The following is an 18,694-nucleotide window of genomic DNA, read 5'->3' as shown; positions in this document are numbered from 1 at the left end:
GTAATGGAGAAAGCTTAGAGAATTAAAGAAAATGATAAAAGGGTTCCGAGAGCCTTCCCTTGAGAGGGATAACTGTTATTTATATCTAATTCGGACATTGCTGCCGAGGGGGGCCGTGGAGTGTTAGGTCGTACCTAAGTTAGACCTGCTTCCACTCCTTCCCCTGCCATGACAGTGTGTCAAGCCGTGGCTCAGACTGCCAATGGAGATCGTGGCGTGTCAGGTCGTGCCCAATCAGACCTACTGCCACAATACTGCCATGACAAGGTGTCAGGTCGTGACCGAGCAGCCCTCAATACTCTGGCAGTACGTCGTTGCGTTCCGAGTTTCCTAACATGCACATTGAATGCAATGTGTCTCGGGTCTGACGCGCCCACGATTGTTCATGTCCAGCCGCCTACATACAGCGGGGTAGCCTGCACAGTACCTTATGGCAAGGCTCACCGAGTCTCCGAATGGCCTGGGTTTCCTGTGACTTGTTTTCTTTGAGCCAAGGCCCTTCTGAGAGAAGGGCCCCCTCACAATAGCCTTCATTCTTTCATTAATTTATGTTCAATATGTTGTTTAAGAGCATATTTAGTTCATAATTATAATAATTCATGAATCATAATTAATTAATAGTTTTCTCAACAGTTGTGATTGAATCATTTGTAAAGAATTTAATTTAGAGGAGAAGGTAGATTATATATTTCGTTTTTTGGAATATGAGGAATGGTCCAATCTTGTAGGTTTCTTTCAATATCTAATATATTATTTTGAAAACAAATTAATGAATAAGATCAGATTTCTTGGGAATAGTATTTATCAAGAGACCATCACACCTATTAGCATGGCCGTAGAATTTGTTGATAAATTTTTTGATGAAATCAAAGATAATTTGTTGATACCAATATTGTTTACTCATATATTATAATTACTTATTTAAATAAGAGACACATAAATTCACTTCAAATTAAATATATCTTTAATATAAATTTAATGCTATGTTCTGATACAGAAATATGGAAATAAGAAAAAGTGGATATATTTAATATTATGCAAATAGTTGTTGAATTCTCTTAAGAACACTAAAATAAAGCAAGAAAAACATAAATGTGAGTGATATATATAAATATATATATATATATATCTTTATACTTTAAAAGCGTCTATCTGGATTATCAAGACTCTCTCTAGCCCTTCTAACTTAACCCTTCTAGAGAGAGAGACTCCCCCTTGTCAATAGAAACCACTCAGATCATAAACAGTGCAAGGGAGGAGTTTTAGCTCCTCCCTCCCTCTTTTCTCCTTCCTATTCTCTTTAGTTTTTTTTTCTCCTTTTCTTTTTATTTTTGTGTGTTTTTCAGGGCTAAGTATGGACAAAGGCATATCTGCTGCTCTCCAGCATCCGACAACCACCACTCGCCCCACCATGGGCTTCCCAAGGCGCCAATCCTTCAGACGAGCAAAGAACTTCGCCGAACGGAGCGATGCGTTAGCCACACGCGCGGCCCAATGCTACAGGCCTGGAGCACGTGTATCCCACCACCACTCAAAGCGCCATTCTGCCGCCATGCATGACCTTGCCGGGTCCAGGACCATTAGCTACTTCAGACCTTATCGTCCGCCATACCTCTAGGGTGACGCGTGGCTCTCACGCGCCATCCCAGCCGCTGTTTGTGCATTGTTTTCTTTTTTTCTTTTCCTCCAAGGTTGAAAATGCATATTTATATCTTTCTAAGGTATAATCCATTTTTTTCCATATATATTTAATTTATGTAATGTCTTTTATTTTTCAGGGAAAAAAAAAATTTAGTCTCTTGGACTTTCATCCGAAGAGTGTGTCCCCAACTTCGTCTTAGACGGAGGGTGGGGTTTGGGGAACTCTACTTATTCTTAGATGGAGTGTGGGGCTTGGTTAGCTCTGTTATGGATAGAGTGGTGTTGTCTTTAAGACTGTAGGGTCTGTAGAGGTTTACAGTTTGGACTAGACCATGTCAGTCATGGAAGTAGACTGAGGAGCTATTAATATTGTAGTTTGGCTTGTAATGTATGTTTCATGTCCAGTTTGTAATGTCCATTATTCATGAATGCAATATGCTTTTTATCAAAAAAAAAAAGCGTCTATTTGATATAAACAGTAATGAATAGTAATTCTTGTTTAACATTTTTATTCCATCAATGCCCTTGGTAGCTAGGTGTTATTATGGTTTTAGCCTTTTTGTGTTGTACTTTTTCCATCTGCACTTTGTCAGCCACTCTTATTTGATTTGTCATTACGGTTTTGGTCTTTTGGTTTTACTTTTTTATGTTTTACCCCTTCTTTGATTTGAGTATATTACACTCTTACCTCTTATTACGTAATATCTTCTTCTTCTTTTTTTTGAACTGAGAATAACTTTATGGCATAAACATCGTATTACAATGTTTCTAAGAAAACTATTTGGTTAATACAAACAAGTATGCTCTCAAGATCATAAAGATCATTTTCACATAAAAGGGCATTCTTGGCTAGCATATGAGCAGCCATATTAGCATCCCTTTTAGTATGACAAACACTCCAAGTTGCAAATGATCCTAATACATTTATAGTGTCTTCAATGATTAAACCACCTGGACTTCAATCCTCTAAGGAATTATGCATCTTCTCGACCACCTGTATTGAGTCACCTTCAAGAATGAATTCATGAATCCCTGCTTCTTTACAGAAGAGAACAACCATCATCATGGCATATGCTTCTGCAGTATATGGAGATAGTGTGAAATTTCTTCTAGCTCTAAGTGTGCCAAGAACCAAACGTTTGCAGTCTCTAAGAATTGCTCCAATTCCAATCAAGTTTTTAGGTTCATTGATAGCAGCATCCCAATTCATTTTATATTTTCCTTCTGGAGGTTTTTTCCAGCTCTGAACACTAATTGAGGATGCTGAAGTTGTAGCAGCAGAGATAATTGTCTGAGTGGCTTTAAAACATCTCAAATCTTCACATGCTTGATGGATAATAGCATTAGGATGTCTGAAAGTTTTTCCATGCAAGAATTCATTTCTCCTAGACCATAAAAGTCTTAAGATCAGCCCAACTTCTTCTAAAGCATGAAATGTCACTTTTTCTAACATTTGTTCCCAAATAGATTTAAAACAGGTACCTTCTAGAGATAGTTTCTGTAAAGGTATGCTTACCTGACACCAAACATCTTGAGCAGCCCCACAGCTCCATAGCACATGTTTAGATGATTCCTCCTTTAGATGACAAATGGGACAAAGGTTATCATCTATAATTTTTCTCTTATACAGGTTGCTAAAGTAGAGCCTCATTACATGCTCTCCATTGGAACATTCTTACAACATTTGGTACTTGTAGTTTCCACAAAACTTTCCAAGATTTTTGTTGATCTTGACCATTTGAGGTACCACTTTCTTGATTAGATTGTAGGTCTCTATGAAGATAGTAGGCACTCTTTACAAGAAGATGTCATTGCTTGTTCCTTCCCAAGTCAGTTGATCCACTCTGTTGCTCATACTGATGAGTATATTTTTAATTACTTCCACCGTATTCTGAAGGAACATTTTAGACAGCAGATCTTCATCCCTTATCACATAATATCTTATCGACTTCTCATCTATTTGGTAAAGTTCTCTTCATTTCTTCGCAGTTCGCACAATAGCCGTCTAGTTCCTCACTGAATATTAGTCTGTTTTTTGGTCTCCTTAGTTCATTCTCATGATTTATTTCGTTCTTTCAGTAATGATTTTGATTCTTGTTCGTTGGGTCTCGCTCATCTCGTTGGTTTTACTATTTTGTGGTGCAACATTATCGGTTGAGATGATGTTTTGGCTTGTTGATAGGAGGGATGGAGGGCAGAGTACTGTGTTGTGGTTTTTGAGCGTCTATTGCAGAGCTTTGAGACTAGGCTGCCAAAAAGAAATGAAAATTTTAGTTGAGGGTTCTTCTTCTTTATTTTAGCTGCTGGTATGTTTTTATACATCTTATTGTGGTTTTCATTCTACATCTTTTTTAAAAAAAAAACATTTATGCATTTGTTTGCACATCTTATTTTTTTGTGATAAATATTTTTGCATCTTGGTGTTTATTGTGATATGTGATAAATATGTTTGCATAATTGGGTGTTAGATAGAAAGAAGAGTGTGTTTTTGCTTTCAAATAGCATATCATATACACAAACAGCCAAACAAAGCAAATAAGTGCTTAACTGTGCAAATGAGAAGGAATTATTTTATTACACAACATAAAAGTAGAGAAAAATTATTCATCTGATTCAAGTACTGAGAGTGAAGAAATGTGAATGAAACAACAATTAGCATGATGGTTTTGCAATGAAAATGTGCCTTTGGCATATTAAAAATACATTTTGTACACCATGTAACTGTAGGTTGCAACTTGAATGAGCTATATTATCCTCATTTACCTTAGTTTTTTTCCTTGTATATTAGATATTTATATTTTTGAACAATTTATTTTATAGTAATACAGGGCAAACTTGCCTCGCACGTAGCTCCACTGCTAGTGTGTGTATATATATATATATCCACCCACTTATAAAATATATGGAATTATATATATATATATATATAAATCATCCCATATGATCAAAATATATGGATACAGTCCAAGAATTTATCATGGATGGAGATTGTGTACTAGAATTTCACAAGCCAAAATGCAACAAAATTACCAAAATCGGATTATTTTTCATTTTTTCGTTCAATCATACATATATTAAGGTTTGAGTTAAGATATTTAATCATACATAGATTAAGGTTTGGACACTTGGAGTATCTCAAATTCAATGAATAGTAGTGAAATTGTTTGAATTAAGATATTTTATTCGGTTATGGAAAAAGAAAAAGTTGAATAAAAATATTATAAAGTTAAAAATTATTTGAATAATTTTTTTTTTAGTTTGAAAAGTTACATTGATTTATGTGTTTTGTTTTAAAGTTTGTAAAAGTTTTATTATTTTTTATGTTTGGATAATGATTAGGTAATAGTTAGATAAAAAATTGAATATTTGAAATTGAAAAGTATTTTATGTTTAAGTGATATTGTTTGGGAATAAACTTTTGAAATTTTTTTGAGAATTTCACATCTCATCTTTGTGTCCAAACGTCTTCTCTCTCGTATATTAATCTTGTTGAGAAACAAGATAAAATTTTAGGATATCTCCAAATCTTGTTCTTGAAAACTAAAATATGTACTCAATTCTCAACATGGATTAGTGCCAAGAGGAGTCATCTTCCTCCTTCCTCTTTTTCATGTAGCTCAAATATTAAAAACTTAAAGAATTTATCTATGTGCGTAACACAAGGAATAAGATTTGAAATAGTTTTTTCTTTATGAAACTCTCTGCAACACGAGGATAACGACATAAATTGGCCAGTAATCCAAGCCAATTCTTCTTTTATGAGTTCCTACAATTCTTCTTAGTTATAAACCAAATATAATCACACTCCAAAGCCATTGATTATGTCAAAAGCAAATGTGTCATTTCCTAAAATATTTATAAACCATTAAGGAATAATAGTTTATGTAAAGCCTCAATAGAAGACCCAAACCACATGGCCTATACTTCAAAAGAACTAGTCAATGATACAATTGGAGCCACATTGGAACCTTATAAAGAACAAGAACTTCTCATTCCCAAGCAATATGGGATCTCTCGCATACACCACATATCATTATCCATATTATATGGGGTATCACAGTTTATGGGTAAGTATAGGTAAAAGTATGTTATAAAACTATTTTTTATGTCAAATTAATTAATAGATCCCAAACATATAGACTTTTTTTTTTCTTTGAAATGAAAAGTGATCTTTTATTAATACTCATAATAGAGGATGAATACATGGAGGAAAACTCTTCAGATCAATAACATCATCGATGACCTCTAAGGCACTTTTTGCTAATGCATGAACTGCGTTGTTTGCACTTCTTGAGACATGTTGAATTGACTAGCTATCAGCATTTGTAAGGAGTTTCCTTGTATCATGTACGATCAATCCTGTGTTGTTCCACCTCTCTTAATTATTCTTGATTGCATTCACAACTTGTAAAGAGTCTTCCTCCATATTGATATGTTTAAAGTCCAATTTTGAGCAGAGGGTTGCAGCTTGGAGAACACTAATTGATTTTGTAAAGAAGACATTTGGATATAGAGATCTCTTCACTCTAAGAGTTGTAAGCACACTGCCTTCTCAATCCCATGCTATGACTCCAATGCCAATCATATAGTGTACTTTATCTATAGCAGCATCCCAGTTGATTTTCAGAGATCCTTCTGGAGGTGGCTGCTAGGACTGGACTGGCTACTTAAGCTCCCTGGGACACCCTTCCTCTATCCAGTTGCTTGTAGTCTTCCAGGGATTGTGTAGCTTTGCAAACTAGGATGTTTGGGTGCTTAAAAGCTTCTTCGAAGACAAAGGAGTTTCTTCTCTACCAAATTTTGTGAGCCACAACTGCAAACTCTTCGAATTCATCATCTGTCAAGGAGCAGAACATTTTTTTAACTACCCAGATAAATGGTTCTTGTTCAGGTCTTCATTTTTGTATCTTTCTTGTGCAAAGTCCCCACACATGTTGTGCCGTGGCGCAACTCTAGAGAGCATGCTCCACACTTTCTTCAGCTTGCTGACAAATGGGACAAAATGGATTATCAACCACTTTCTTCCTGAATAAGTTCAACTTGGTAGGAATAGCTAGGCTCTCCTTAGGAATATGAGTTTGGGTAGTATTGACTTTAGTATTTAGGATAGGATTAGATAGTGAGACGAGAATTTTTAGTTTTAGATCAAAGTTTAAAATATTATTTTTTAATATTGTTATTGTTTTGGTATTTAAAAAAGTTGAATCGTTTATTATATTTTGAGTTGTGGTACATAGAAGCCTCACATTCTACACACCACTTAAAAATATATAATTTTACTATTTTATCCTTATGTTTTATATTTCATATTTCATAAAATATAAGGGTAAAAAAATAAATTCACATATTTTTAAGTGATGTGCTGGAGTGTGAGGCCTACATATAGAATTTTTCTTATATTTTATATGAAAATTTAAAAAAATTGTAATGATAAAATGAGAATTTTATATCTCATCTAAAATATTATTTTTTAATATTATTATTATTTTGATATTTATAAAAATTGAATTGTTTATTATATTTTATATAAAAATTTTAAAAAATTATAACGATGATTTTCATCCCACTTGCCAAAGTTTCAATGCAATTATTATTATCTGCTTTTTGGTGGTTCTTAAAGTTTCAATGCAACTCCTATGGCGTCCGTGGCGTCCTTTGCCTTTTATATTTGGAGAAGTTTCTTAGCAGTTAGGCCATTAGTAGAGGTAGGTTCCTTTTGGAGGATAGGAAATGGTCATCAAGTTCAGGTGTGGAAGAATAAATGGATAGCCTCTTCTAATCCTAGCAAGGCCCAGAGCACTGTTAGTGAGCTGGAGAACAATGCAACAGTCTCATCTATAATAGACCCTATCACAAAGCAGTGGAACTTTGCACTGGTGCAGCAGATTTTCAATCACAAAAAAGCTGGGTCCATAATCAAAACCCCCATAAGCTGCCTCAATAGTAGAGATAGACTTGTTTGACAAGGCACAAAAGATGGTGAATTCTCAGTTAAAAGTGCCTACTACAAGGAAATTGAGAGAAATCTTCCTGCCTTTAGTCAAGCATCAAGTAGCTCCTCCCTCAAAGGTTTTTGGCAGCAGCTATGACAGTTAAAAGTGCAGCCTAGAGTTAAAGTTTTCCTATGGAGATCGTGTCAAGAGGCACTTCCAACCCAATCTAATCTCTTCAAGAAGAACGTAGTAAAACACCCTCTCTGCCCTATATGCAATTTGGAGGGAGAAGACTCTCTTCATGCTATATGGGGGTGTGAATCAGCTAAGGATGTGTGGAGTCAATGTTCTAAGAGGTTACAGAAATGCCATTTACCATACATATCTATGCTACAACTCCTCGAAGCCTTATTTCAGACCATGGAAAGCAAGATTATTCAGGAGTTTGCTGTGGTGGCAAGTAAGATTTGGTGGAGAAGAAATACCTTAGTCTTTAAAGGTGTTTTTGCTCACCCGAAAGTAATTGTGCAAGAGGCAAGATTCATCCTGGAAGTGTTGAATGAGGAGGGGCGTAGAGCCAGTAAGGTTAGCACTTTAGTTGAGGTTTGGCAGGCTCCACCATCAAATTGGCTGAAGATGAACTGGGATAGTGCAGTTGATAAGGCTAGAGGAATCGTTGGAGTGGAAGTGGCTGTGAGGAACAGTTCAGGCAATATCATTGCAACCTTGAAGACTAAGAAGCATATCTTCCATGATCCATTGCTAGTTGAGGCTTTCGGAGCTCTTAAAACAGTATAATTTGGCCTGGAGCTTGGTCTAACACAAGTAATTATTGAAGGAGATTCCCTTCAAGTCATCAACAATCTTAGAAGGGACAAAGAAGGCTGTATCAGTGAAAGTATGTTTGTTTGTGAAGCAAAACAACTCTTAGAAAATTTTGCTAAGTGGTAATGATATGAACCCGTGTGAATGAAATCCCTTGAACCCACAATCAATTTGAAAACTCCCCAAGAAAGCTAAAATCAAGTCAACGGATGGAGAATTTAGACACGATGAAAACTTGTTTCAAGAACCTAGATTATATTAAAATCTAGACTCGTTGAAGAACCCGTCTCAGGAACCCAGATTACAAAGGAGGAACGCCATAAAGGTTGTAATTTACCTTTAAATGAATTAAATAAATTGAAAGCCTTCAAGTGCCCAAAGCCTTTAAGTCATGTTGTTGACATTTCCATAACTTATCAAATGAATCAAAACTGAATCTTCATCATTTAAACCCTTGAACTTGTATTTGGCCCATCTGGAACTTGCAACATATTTTTAAGACTAGGTCCACCTTAATTCCCATCAGGGAGGTTTCTCATGTAAGGAGAAATGACAACTCTATAGCTCACTTGTTAGCAAAAGATGCTCTATCCAATTATGATCATATTATAACTCTGGAGGATTTCCCTCCTTGTATCCCTTTGGGTTGATTAAATGGAAATGAGTTATTTATTCAAAAAAAAAAAAAGAAGAAGAAGAAGGAATTGGATGCTTTAATGGTTGAAAACCAATCGGATTTGGATGGTGAGTGCGCGAGTGGTGGTGGTTCTTTCGTTCACATGGATCTTCCTTTTATTTCCTTGCTGTTCTTATGCAAATTTGGTGATTTGAAGTCTACTAAGTGATTGATTTTGAGGAATTTGATAAAATTTAAAATTGAAAAAATAAATCTGAAAATTTGTTTAAATTTTGAGGAATTTGTTATTTTTTTTTTTAATAGTTGCCTAGGCCAGCCCAGTCACATTTGAGCACTAGCATTGGTTTCTTTATATGCATATTCAAAATCATATATTTAAAAGATTGATTTTGCATATTAAGAAAAACTCTCACATTGGATTATGTATTTTTAAACTAAATAATAAAAAAATATTATTATTTTTTATTTTTTTCTTAAAATTATTATTATTTTTTATATATTTTACAATTAACACCATGTGCTAGAAAATACAAATTTCATATATAAAAATGATCAATTTTATCAGTAAATATTAATATGTACTAAAAAACATTTTGTATCATCAACTTAATACAATTTTCATATTAAAATCATTTTAATACAAATTTCACGAAATTGATTTTAATGGGTATGAGAGAGAGAAAACATTAAAAATAATATTTGGAGAGTGAATAGTGGTTCTTCACCATTCATAGCTATGTAAAAATTTAGAGATGCATAAGTCAATTTAAATGAATTTAAAGACATTACGCAAATATAAAGATGGAGATAAAGATGAATAAGTCATTGCCAGTGCTCAGTAGGTTATATATATATATATTTATATATATTTGGAGAAAGATGTTCTGTCCTCTGGCCAAAAAGGCTGTGATTATATATTAGAGCTTGTTGCTTTTCTTTGTCTTGTTCCGACTTCTTTTTGCATTATAACTATATGATAATTTAATATTCTAATGCATCAGTTAAGAGTATGAATTCATATAAAGAATTCATATTTTGTGATTAAAAGCAAGAAATTTGTAATCAACTTTATGTTTTGTATGATCTATTTACAATAACATCATTATGGTCAAATTTGCAACCAACTTACATCCAACCAATATCATTATAAAAAAATTCTCAACAATTTATGAATAAATTGGCTCAGGTAATAGAGGGATAAACTATGGCTTAGGTAGTTAAAAAATAATAATTTTAAATAAAAATTAAATTATTAATTAATATATAAATTTATTTATAAATTATTTTTTTATAAAATAATATTAAAATATTATATTAATTTTAAAATGATTAGTCTAATATAAATTTACCTAGTCAAAGATTATTGAAATTCTAGTTAAAATGTATACTTATCAATGACCAGGTCAGCCAATGGCCCAATACTCTTAGGTTATGTTTGGATGTTGAAGTGAGTTGAGTTGAGTTGAGTTGAGATGATAAAATATTGTTAGAATATTATTTTTTAATATTATTATTATTTTAAGATTTGAAAAAGTTGAATTGTTTATTATATTTTGTATTGAAATTTGAAAAAGTTGTAATGATGAGTTGAGATGAGTTGAGATGAGTTTGATATCCAAACGAAGCCTTAATGGTGTCACGTGGCTTAGCCACAACAAACGGGCAAATCGAGCGGTAACGCTCAGGCGGCCCCGGTAGCCTTACCCGACCAGGATGACATGTACGCAGCCATCGAGACTGCCAACAGTACTGTTCTTACTATTGAAAAAGTAATTCGAAAATATGTAACATGTATTTTATATTTATATTTATATTTTTTTTAATCTTCATAAAATTTTTTTAAAAGAATAAAAAATTTATAACATTATTAAAAACTATTTTCTTAATATTAAGAAAAAAAAAAAAAAAAAAGGGATTCGGGAGTCGGGACACCTTCGAGACCCATGTCGAGTCAATCTGCCATAGGGGATCCTCGGAGTTCCTGCCTTCACGTTCTGTCTACTATTTCAGCTTAGCCAATTCACGGTGATGGATTTAAAAGGTTCCCCTGCTCTCGATGGGTATCAAATGCCTGCCGAGTGGGAAACCCATTCACAGTGTTGGATGGGCTGGCCGGTAAGTACATCTGCTTTCAATTTTCCGGTTGCATATCACATAATAGTGTCTTGTTCAGATTTATGGGTCGTGTTGTTTTTCTCTGTTTGAGAAATGGGTTCTGTGTCTGGTTCATGTTGCATGTGAAATCCAATTAACTTTATTGGATTTTTGGTTATTTGTATGAATCCGTGATGTATCTGGGCTTTTCCTATCTTATACATATCCATGTTAATAGCAAACCAGATGTATCTCATAGTGATACCTCAAGAACCTCTATGCTTAATTGGATGTGCAGTATGTTATGGATTTGAGGGTATTGATTTTTATTTATTTTATCTGTTAATTATCGCCTAGTATTGTATATGGATTTTGTGAGATTTGATATAGGGCATGTTTTCTGTGGATATGTATGAATTGTGTATTAACTTGACATACATTTATATATAGACTATGTGCATGGGATGCCATTTTCCGAGCCATTGATGCTTCTGGGAAACTAGTTAGGCCTTCGTTTTGGTGCGAAAAAGTATTGCTGGATGCCAAAAATGCTTCTTCCTGCAATCCAAGAAGCATTTCTGTATACATTTTAAGACACCAAGTGACCGGGATTTGCTTTGTACGATTAAAGGAGAAAAGAAGCCAAAAGCGCTTTCTTTTCTTTCCTTAAAGAAGCTAAAATTTACTAGTGAAACCGTTTGCCAAGCGGATTAGAATAAACCTTCCACAAACGATGTATCAAAGCCAGGTACCAGCTTGTACCAAAGCAAGGTCCTTTGGACCAAATGACACACGGATCTGTTCCCCAAATGGGAAAAAAAAGCCAGGTACCAACTCCATTTACAAGCTGAAATGACATCCCCACCTTATAAAGCCATGTTCACGAACAGATTGAACACCACTTTTGCTTGTCCACTGCGCTACAGAAATACAATTCTTAGTCACATTTTTTGATAGGTAAATAAACCTCATTTATCAGTATGGGACTGAATCCTTGACCTCAGCCTGCATTCCTTATGTTTTGGAGGGTGAATACGCTATATGGTCCAAGATCATCAGCCTCGAACACCTTTTTACCTCCCAGATGCCAACACCTTTTGAACAGGTCTACTTGCAATGGCACTATGCAGAAACCCACACCTTCAGCAAATGAGTCTTAGAGCTGTGCTTTGTAACTTCACCATCATTCATTACCAAGAATAAATTCTCAAAGGCCAAAGTGAAATATAAATCTCAGAGTGCTTACCCCTGTCCTCCCTTTCTAATTTTATTTTTTGCAAACAAAATTAGAAAGTTATTATACTCTCACTACTCTTCTAACCCAAAAAAATCTTGTTAGCAATAATTTCTGGATGTTACAGTTTTGCTACATGTGCTGTTCAGTTGCACCATATGCGGTCTTGGCATATTTTCAATCCTGATCTTCCTTCTCACACTGCTCTCAGCACTTCACTACATATCAATCTAAGCCTTTTTAAGTCCTGGTTCTATGCACAAAATTGTAGATCATCTCTGATTCAACCTATCATGCTTAGTCTGTTATGACAATCAGGCTTTGTTCGTGTTACAGGAACGCCCAGATAACTGGAGAGATAATGCTTTGTATGCCCAACGTGTGTATGCCAAGGTAGCATCTGCAATCTCAATGTTTGAGCCTGTGACTGTCTGTGCAAGTGCTGCTCAGGTTGGTTGTACATATTGGAGATGTAGATGTGTCTCACAACTTGCCTTTGCTTTTGTTCTTAACTAAGTTTGAGATTTGTGTTTCTTACATGCTCAGTGGGTCAATGCACGAAATCAGCTACCAGAAAACATAAGAGTGGTTGAGATGAGCATGAATGACTCTTGGTTTCGTGATACTGGACCGACTGTGAGCTCCCCTTTTCTACTCATTTCAGCATTTGGAATAGTAATATCTTCAGTTTGCTATTTAAATTGACAATGACAGTTATGTTTTTGCTTTTGTTTTTTTTTTTCTTTGTAATAGTTCGTTGTAAGCAAGAGCAAATCAAGTTCTGTTATCTCACAGCAGAATGTGGCTGGCATTGATTGGAATTTTAACAGCTGGGGAGGTAAACTTTTGAATAGTCATCTCATCTCTTCTGTAAATATGCTATTGATATTAAAAATAAGTTCAAGATATTGCAAGAATTCTCATCTTTTACAGGTATGATAATCTTGACATTTTAATGTTCTGTTGTGTTCATAGAAAAAAAATAATAGTTTTTTTTTTTTTTAATTTTTTTATATGGGTGATGGTTTATTAAATACTGTATACGACAACAGAGTCTAAAACTATTGAGTTGAACCTACGTTCTTTCCTGTTCCGTTCCTGGTACTCTCTTACCATAAATGTTGGCCTTTTCTTAATGCAAAATGATGATCAATATCGTCTGCCATAATTGAAAAAAAGGGCTGATCAACACCTGTAGTTTGAGGAACTAAATCAACAATCAAATGTGAGATAATGAGGCTTGTTCGTTAGATGTGCTGCAGTAATCTTTGAAAATAGTGCAAGGGTGCATCACTGATTGCATAAAGGAAATTACTGCCCTTTGTCTTTGTCGTTTTAGATATGTCTTGCTTGGTTGGTGCTTTCTATAACTGCGACTGCTCTAAAAATTTCTAGGTCCTAGTGATGGTTGCTACCAAGACTGGAGTCTTGACCTCCTTGTTGCAAGAAAGGTTAGTGTAGTTCGATAGATTGTAGCATTGCTTTTATATTTTTTCATTTTTTTTCATAATATCTACCTTTGTTTTTTTCCAAGGACAATTCTTGTGCATAATTGCTAATATTTTGTTGTTAGATTTTGGAGAATGAGAGGCTTCCTAGATTTCCAAACTCAATTGTTCTTGAAGGTGGAAGCATCCATGTTGATGGAGAAGGTAAAAATTCATATACTCTCCAGTTAAAAAAAAAAAAAAAAAGGCTTGAGAGTATTTCTCTTGCTGCTTTTGAGCAAATATAAAACAAAAGGCTTTAAAAGAAATAATTCCTTAATATCCATGTAAACCCCAGGTCTAAGGTTCAAATCCCCTTGGGTGCAAACAATCTCTAGGGGCCATCAGATTGGGGGATTTTCTCCTTGAATTACCTGATGTGTACTTTGTGGGAAACTCATTGCCGAGGGCCTGTGCACCCCTGGGATTAGTCGGGACGCTGCTCCTGGACATCTGGTGCCAATAAAAAAAAATATCCATGTAGACAATAGTTGAGCGATTGCTGCCTCGTTGTTCTGATATGCAATGAAAGAGTACAACTATACTATATGAGCGCATTGCATTATATGTGGATATATATGTTATTTATTTTCATAATGAGGAGTAATGGATATTGAACTCTTAGAAAACAATTGAAGGCAATGTCTTCCTAATGTAATGTACAAGCACACTGGAATAGCCTTATGGGATATTCTAAGGCATGCATCTGGTTCACTTATGCTGCATATATTTAATTAGAGTTCTATCTATTAGATGTGAATATGATTCAGACTCTCAATTAATAGAGTTACTTATAGCATATGCAGCTCCATTCCAAATTTAAGACTATCTACCAAGGTTTAGAAGTTTGCATACCATAGTCATTTTGGGCAAGTGGCTCATTACATGTAACTTATTTTGAAAATACTATAAAACTAATTCTTAAGGACATTCACCAATTTATGCATATTTACTCCATGTTGGAACTTACGGGAGTACCACCTGTTCTATCAAAGAAATCTGTAGTTTAATTGCATACATTACTATCTTTTACTCGGTATTTATTTTGATGAAAGTAGTTTAACTTTAAAAGTACTTTTACCCGGATCTCCCTCTTTATATTTTGAGATGATTGCATGCTTATCCATTTGAAACTATTCTATAATGAGCAAGCATTATAAGGGAGGCTCATATCCTCTGTAACTGAGGGACATTTGCCGTGTGGTTGAAAGATGCGCTTCACTTCAGTCCACTAAATGCATCAAGGTTCCCATATCTCTTCAAGTTTTGCTAGAAGAAAGCAGAAGTTTTATAAACAGTTGAGCCAGAGATTGTTTGGAAATGAGAATATATAAACAAAAGCCAACTCACAAAATATACAATTTTACTTTTACTGGGATGATTTTCCTTATCTTAATATTGTTCAAGAGCTCACAAATTATATTTCCTACCATTTTTCTTTGTCAAACTTCTCCCCACGGAAAGTGTTACTAAAGGTTACATCAGTAGTTGATGTATCAAGGATTGAATCACCATGCACTTCATATGGAAAAAATTCAGAACCCAAGCCTTTCTCCATTCTTCTGTTACAGAAACTGTCAACGCATCGCCATATAGTTTGCGTCCTGCCCATTGAATTGACTCGTTTTGCATTTATTCAGGATTTGTTTTCTGCCTTCAGGGACTTGCCTTACCACAGAGGAGTGCCTTCTGAATAAAAACAGGAACCCGCTTTTAAGTAAGGAGCAAATAGAGAATGAACTTAAGGCTTATCTTGGAGTCAGGAAGGTTATTTGGTTGCCTCGTGGATTATATGGTATGTGATACTACAATGATGCTTTGCTTAATCCCATGGCTTATATTTTTTTACTGAGAAACTCTTTGCTCTTGATAGTTGTTCTCTGTATGAAGATCTACATGCCTTTCTCTCTTATTGTCATATACACAAGATTGCATAGAATGTTCTTCCTTTGTCATATTGTCTGACCTTGCCATTATTTTAGGATTTATTGCTCCTTTAAACTTTAGTAACCTCTAGGGAGGATGTAGGGTACATCCTCTGTCTATTTGTTCTTGTGGAAATTTGTGATGGTGTGATGGTGGTGGGCTTGATTGGGGGTAGTGATGAGGTTTGATGTGCCTTGATACTTTTAAACAGAGGGGCTCCAATTACAACATGTATGCAGGTGGAGGAAAGATGATTTGTGCTCTCCATACCCTCCAGGAATTCCGCACTCCTCCCACTAATTAAAACAACAAAATCTCTGGTTTGCGGAAATTTTCTTTCCTAACGTTCAAATCCCTCCATTTTCCTCATTCAAGCATACCTTCTCACAATATTTATTTATTTACAGACAATATTTAAACAGATGGACATCACGTGGTCACCTTCTCAATCTTTCCTTGAAACATATTTTGGATGATGCTTTACAGGTGATGATGATACCAATGGTCACATTGATAATATGTGCTGTTTTGTGAAGCCTGGTGTGGTTCTGTTAGCCTGGACTGATGATGAAAATGATCATCAGTATGAACGATCTGTTGAAGCCTTTTCTGTTCTTTCCGGTGCTACTGATGCCAATGGTAGGAAACTACAAATAATTAAACTCCATGTTCCCGGGCCACTTTATATGACAGAAGAAGAGGCGGCTGGAGTAATTCAGGTAGTGTTTTATAGGTCCAGAATTGGGCTTTGATTTTTTTCGATGAATAATGCTTGCATTGCCTTTTTTTCTTTTTTAAGATAAAAGATCCATCTTTTTCTTTCTTTCTTTCTTTCTTTCTTCTTCTTCTTTTTTTTTTTTTTAATAAATAAGATTACCATTACAAAATAGAAGATAAATGTATCTACATTAGCAAATGTGCCTTTCCTTTGCTGGGGAAGCTACAACAAAAAGCTTGGCAAAGTCTGAAATTTAATATGAAAAAATTTATATTTATTAAAGAGCAAAAAATCTTTTAGATCTTAAGAAGGCCAAAAAATTAACTATTTGAATCATCTTCTTTGCTCTCATAGATCTTTTGTCTAAATCAACGGAGCTTATTACTTACCTTCTAAATATGAGGTGATTCTTTCCTTTGCCTTTGGATTGTCTTTGGACGTATAGCATCTTCTCCCTAAATAATGGGTTTAGGGTGAGGGCATGGTTTCAATAACCTATGGCTGCGTGGGTCACATTGTGTGTTTATCTGTAAAAATGGGACACAAGATGATAAAAGATGGTATCCCAACATTATCTTCCGAAGTGTTTTGTACTTTTAGGTAATCAAGAAGATTTATTCATTAGAAAAAGGGCATAACCCAAGTGTTTTGTCACAAATTATAATAAAGTCCGCTGTCATCATTCAGCAGTGCAGCATTGTCATACACACTCTTCTGCCGTATGCTTGCCAGATTTAGGAATTTTCTGATAGCATACCTAGGAACATTTTCCCTAGCACAAAACTGTGGTAGCGTATGCCATTAATATTTTCTAATAAGCCTCACTGCCCTGAATATAGCTATATATCAATCCCAAATTTAGGCCATTTGAGCTATGAATAACTTATGAATTACTCCTACACACACATGCCTTAATCAAGAAAAGTAAATTTCTGGAACATAGTCCATTGCTGCTTTGAGTCTGGAGAACTGATGCCTTCTTTCTTGTGGCCATGCCATTGTGGATCTTCTAATTAAGCGTCCTCAAGATGCCTGACAGAATTAAACTTATTTCAGAATGCCTCGTACTCTCTCTGTACTCTTTTCTTCGAATCTTCTCTTTTTTCCTTTTTGAGAACAATATTTATTTATTTTTTTCACTTGAATAGAAGTCACTTGAATGCATAGAACATAATTTTTTTCGACTCTTCATTGTTTTTGCAACAGGATGGTGAGGCTAAACCAAGACTTCCGTGTACAAGACTTGCCGCCTCATACGTAAACTTTTACATTGCCAATGGAGCAATAATCTTGCCACAGTTCGGCGACCCAAAGTGGGATGAAGAAGCTGTTCGTGTCATATCTGAAGCCTTTCCAGATTATGAAGTAAGAAAACATTCTTCAATTTACATGTTCAGTCTTCATTTCAAAATTTGTGCGGGGTCCACATGCATCTCCCGACATCACTTTGTTTTTTCTGCCCATAAAAAGATCATTCTGTTTTATCTAACATCAAACTTTTCATCACTTCCATGGCTAATATCCAAGTAGTGACATTATTAAATGAGAAATGATAGTTGCAGTCGTTAGTGCGCAAGCGTTGTGCAATCATTTTTAAAAAAAATGAATAAATATGAGATCCACATGAAAAAAAATTAATTTTTTAATAATAAACTCCACTCTTTTTCAAAACAACTGCACGACACTTGCGCACTCTACGACCGTATATAGCATTACTCTTTTGTAGTCCTGAACAAACCCTTTTAATGATGTTTGGCTGTCTCAGGTTGTAAGAATCGAAGGAGCAAGAGAGATTGTTTTAGGGGGTGGAAACATACATTGTATTACTCAACAACAACCTGCCATTATCCCGCACGGAACAGCGAAAGACGACTGATCCTTATGAACATGGGCACAGATGTATTAGTACCCATATTGAGATTAGCTGAACAATTAACTTGCACGGTTTTATTTATCACTTCTCTTTGACTTCTGATTTTCCGGATCGTTTAAGGTTGTATGTTATTGTAGATGGTGCAGAGGAAAATGGGTTTAGACACTGCCTCCAGAGGTTTTCCGTGTAGGTTGTATGTTGTTTTAGATGGTGCTATGAATCGTACCACTCAGCAGAAATGTACAAATTGACGTGCCAAAATGTTGAATGGAAGTAATAATAAGTTGTCGATAGTGAGATGAGATGAGATGAATTGAGATGAAAAT

At 35.0% G+C, this 18,694-nt stretch overlaps 1 protein-coding gene across 1 annotated transcript; it reads left to right on the top strand.

The window, feature by feature from the left end:
- The first annotated feature begins 10,932 nt into the window (after window positions 1-10,932).
- On the top strand, window positions 10,933-18,672 carry LOC108979066 (agmatine deiminase). Its single transcript, XM_018949649.2, has 10 exons — window positions 10,933-11,151; window positions 12,701-12,814; window positions 12,911-13,000; window positions 13,118-13,202; window positions 13,760-13,815; window positions 13,938-14,016; window positions 15,512-15,646; window positions 16,264-16,496; window positions 17,702-17,860; window positions 18,261-18,672. The coding sequence occupies exons 1-10, from the start codon at window positions 11,065-11,067 to the stop codon at window positions 18,369-18,371; spliced, it is 1,149 nt and encodes a 382-aa protein (XP_018805194.1). The 5' UTR covers window positions 10,933-11,064; the 3' UTR covers window positions 18,372-18,672.
- The last annotated feature ends 22 nt before the right edge of the window (window positions 18,673-18,694 follow it).

The sequence above is a fragment of the Juglans regia genome, chromosome 6 (assembly GCF_001411555.2).
Source record: "Juglans regia cultivar Chandler chromosome 6, Walnut 2.0, whole genome shotgun sequence".
In the NCBI taxonomy this organism is placed as follows: Eukaryota; Viridiplantae; Streptophyta; class Magnoliopsida; order Fagales; family Juglandaceae; genus Juglans; species Juglans regia.
The sequence above is the reverse complement of the archived record's forward strand: the minus strand, read 5'-3'. Positions and strand labels throughout refer to the sequence as shown.

Bases quoted from the DNA above. Each gene is read 5' to 3' on its own strand.
- LOC108979066 (XM_018949649.2), top strand. From the start codon at position 11,065: ATGGATTTAAAAGGTTCCCCTGCTCTCGATGGGTATCAAATGCCTGCC. The intron at 13,001-13,117 runs GTGAGCTCCCCT...TCTTTGTAATAG, and splicing joins TTCGTGATACTGGACCGACT to TTCGTTGTAAGCAAGAGCAA. The intron at 17,861-18,260 runs GTAAGAAAACAT...TGGCTGTCTCAG, and splicing joins AAGCCTTTCCAGATTATGAA to GTTGTAAGAATCGAAGGAGC.